This window comes from Engraulis encrasicolus, chromosome 10, assembly GCF_034702125.1.
Source record: "Engraulis encrasicolus isolate BLACKSEA-1 chromosome 10, IST_EnEncr_1.0, whole genome shotgun sequence".
In the NCBI taxonomy this organism is placed as follows: Eukaryota; Metazoa; Chordata; class Actinopteri; order Clupeiformes; family Engraulidae; genus Engraulis; species Engraulis encrasicolus.
The window spans coordinates 51,862,533-51,864,052 of NC_085866.1; the positions used below are offsets into that span (position 1 = coordinate 51,862,533).

General features: G+C 43.9%; 1 protein-coding gene across 1 annotated transcript in view; it reads right to left on the reverse strand.

The window, feature by feature from the left end:
* LOC134457322 (teashirt homolog 2) overlaps positions 1-679 on the reverse strand; it is a 67,756-nt gene extending 67,077 nt beyond the window's left edge. Inside the window, exon 1 of the mRNA XM_063209284.1 lies at positions 166-679. Within this exon, the coding sequence (XP_063065354.1) occupies positions 166-205 (40 nt within the window). The 5' untranslated portion in view covers positions 206-679. The remainder of the gene's footprint in view (positions 1-165) is intronic.
* Between the last annotated feature and the right edge of the window lie 841 nt (positions 680-1,520).

The following is a 1,520-nucleotide window of genomic DNA, read 5'->3' on the forward strand; positions in this document are numbered from 1 at the left end:
GTACGCGCGTAAAATGTAATTTACTTGTGTCGCCGTTTGTGTAACAAATCATTTTAAATCTGTACCGTTTCTCAAAAAAAAATCCGTTTTCGTGAGCGTTTTGGTAAGGTTGAAGTGGATACAAATGCCAAGCACTAGAATGATAGGTGTCAATCTCACTCTTACCCGCAGCCCGTCTCGGCGCCTCCTGTTTTCTTCTTGGCATTTTTGGACTTGCAGTTCAGGCAGACAGTGTCCGGGTGGAATGTGTATGAGATGTATTATAGTCCATACAAACAGAACCACTATGTACTTAGAATTTAGCCGTACTGGGGTCGTCCTTTTTAAAATCCAGAATGAGAAACGCTGTCTTAGCAGTTCAGGTGTCAGGACGGGTCCTCTTTTTGTACCTCCTGATATCGTAGGTCTATGGCGGATTCTTTTCTTGTCTTTCCGTTTCTTTTGCGAAAGTCACAAGGCGAGTAGGCTACTGTCAAACAACAAATCCGGCGAAGGCGTGAAACAGACGGAAAGGACAGACAAACCCCCGCTTGTATGAAATACTATGTCACAAGCAGCACAGGCGCTGTGAGGTGATGCCAGCAAACATCGATCCACAGAACAAACTGAACATTAAAAAACTCCTCCCTCCTCGCCAGGACTTGATGATGGCAGCGAGACATTTGTTACACTAGATAACCACGAGCTTATTAAAGAGACAGCGGCCAGGAAAGCACAGGATGTGGCGCGCGCTTCATCTCAAAGAAAAAGCCAGTCCTTGTAGCGCCATAATGTTGCATCTTTTATCCGTTTCAGTGCTGTTCCATGTCCGCCTGCTTATAAAAGGGATGCACTTGGAAGCATCACAGGCGCTGTTGCGCTACTGTTGTAACCTGATAATTACCTTTGTTTAAATCACTGCACTGTGTACCATGCGGTTTTGACGTGGAAAGCTACTATGCCTAAAACACAATAGATGACCAGTTTACTTTATCATAGCGAACAGGTTAAAGGTCAAAGCTTTGGAGTTTTTTTTTTTTTAAGTAACTGGTGAGCTGCAATTTATCCATGAGTGTAGCTGAGTTGCATAATGTTAAAATTGTGTTTACACAAATCTGAGCTACTGATGATCTCAAACACCAAGTGTGACTATCAACCCCCCTGAACACACACACACACACACACACACACACACACACACACACACACACACACACACACACACACACACACACACACACACACACACACACACACACACACACACACACACACACACACACACACACACACAGTTTTAGAAACACAAGACCATTCACCCCAACTACACCCCCAACTGCTCACATGTGATATAACATACCCATACACACACTTTGTTCATATGCTTGCATCTATTTCCTCTACTTCAAGTTGTTCACTTAAATCCAGCATGTGTGTACATGTTTAAGGGGACCTGTGTATAAGTGGCGTGGCGTGCTCCACCATTTCTCTTGCATGTGTTCATTACTGAGATTTATGACTGCTGCGTATGCCAATACTGC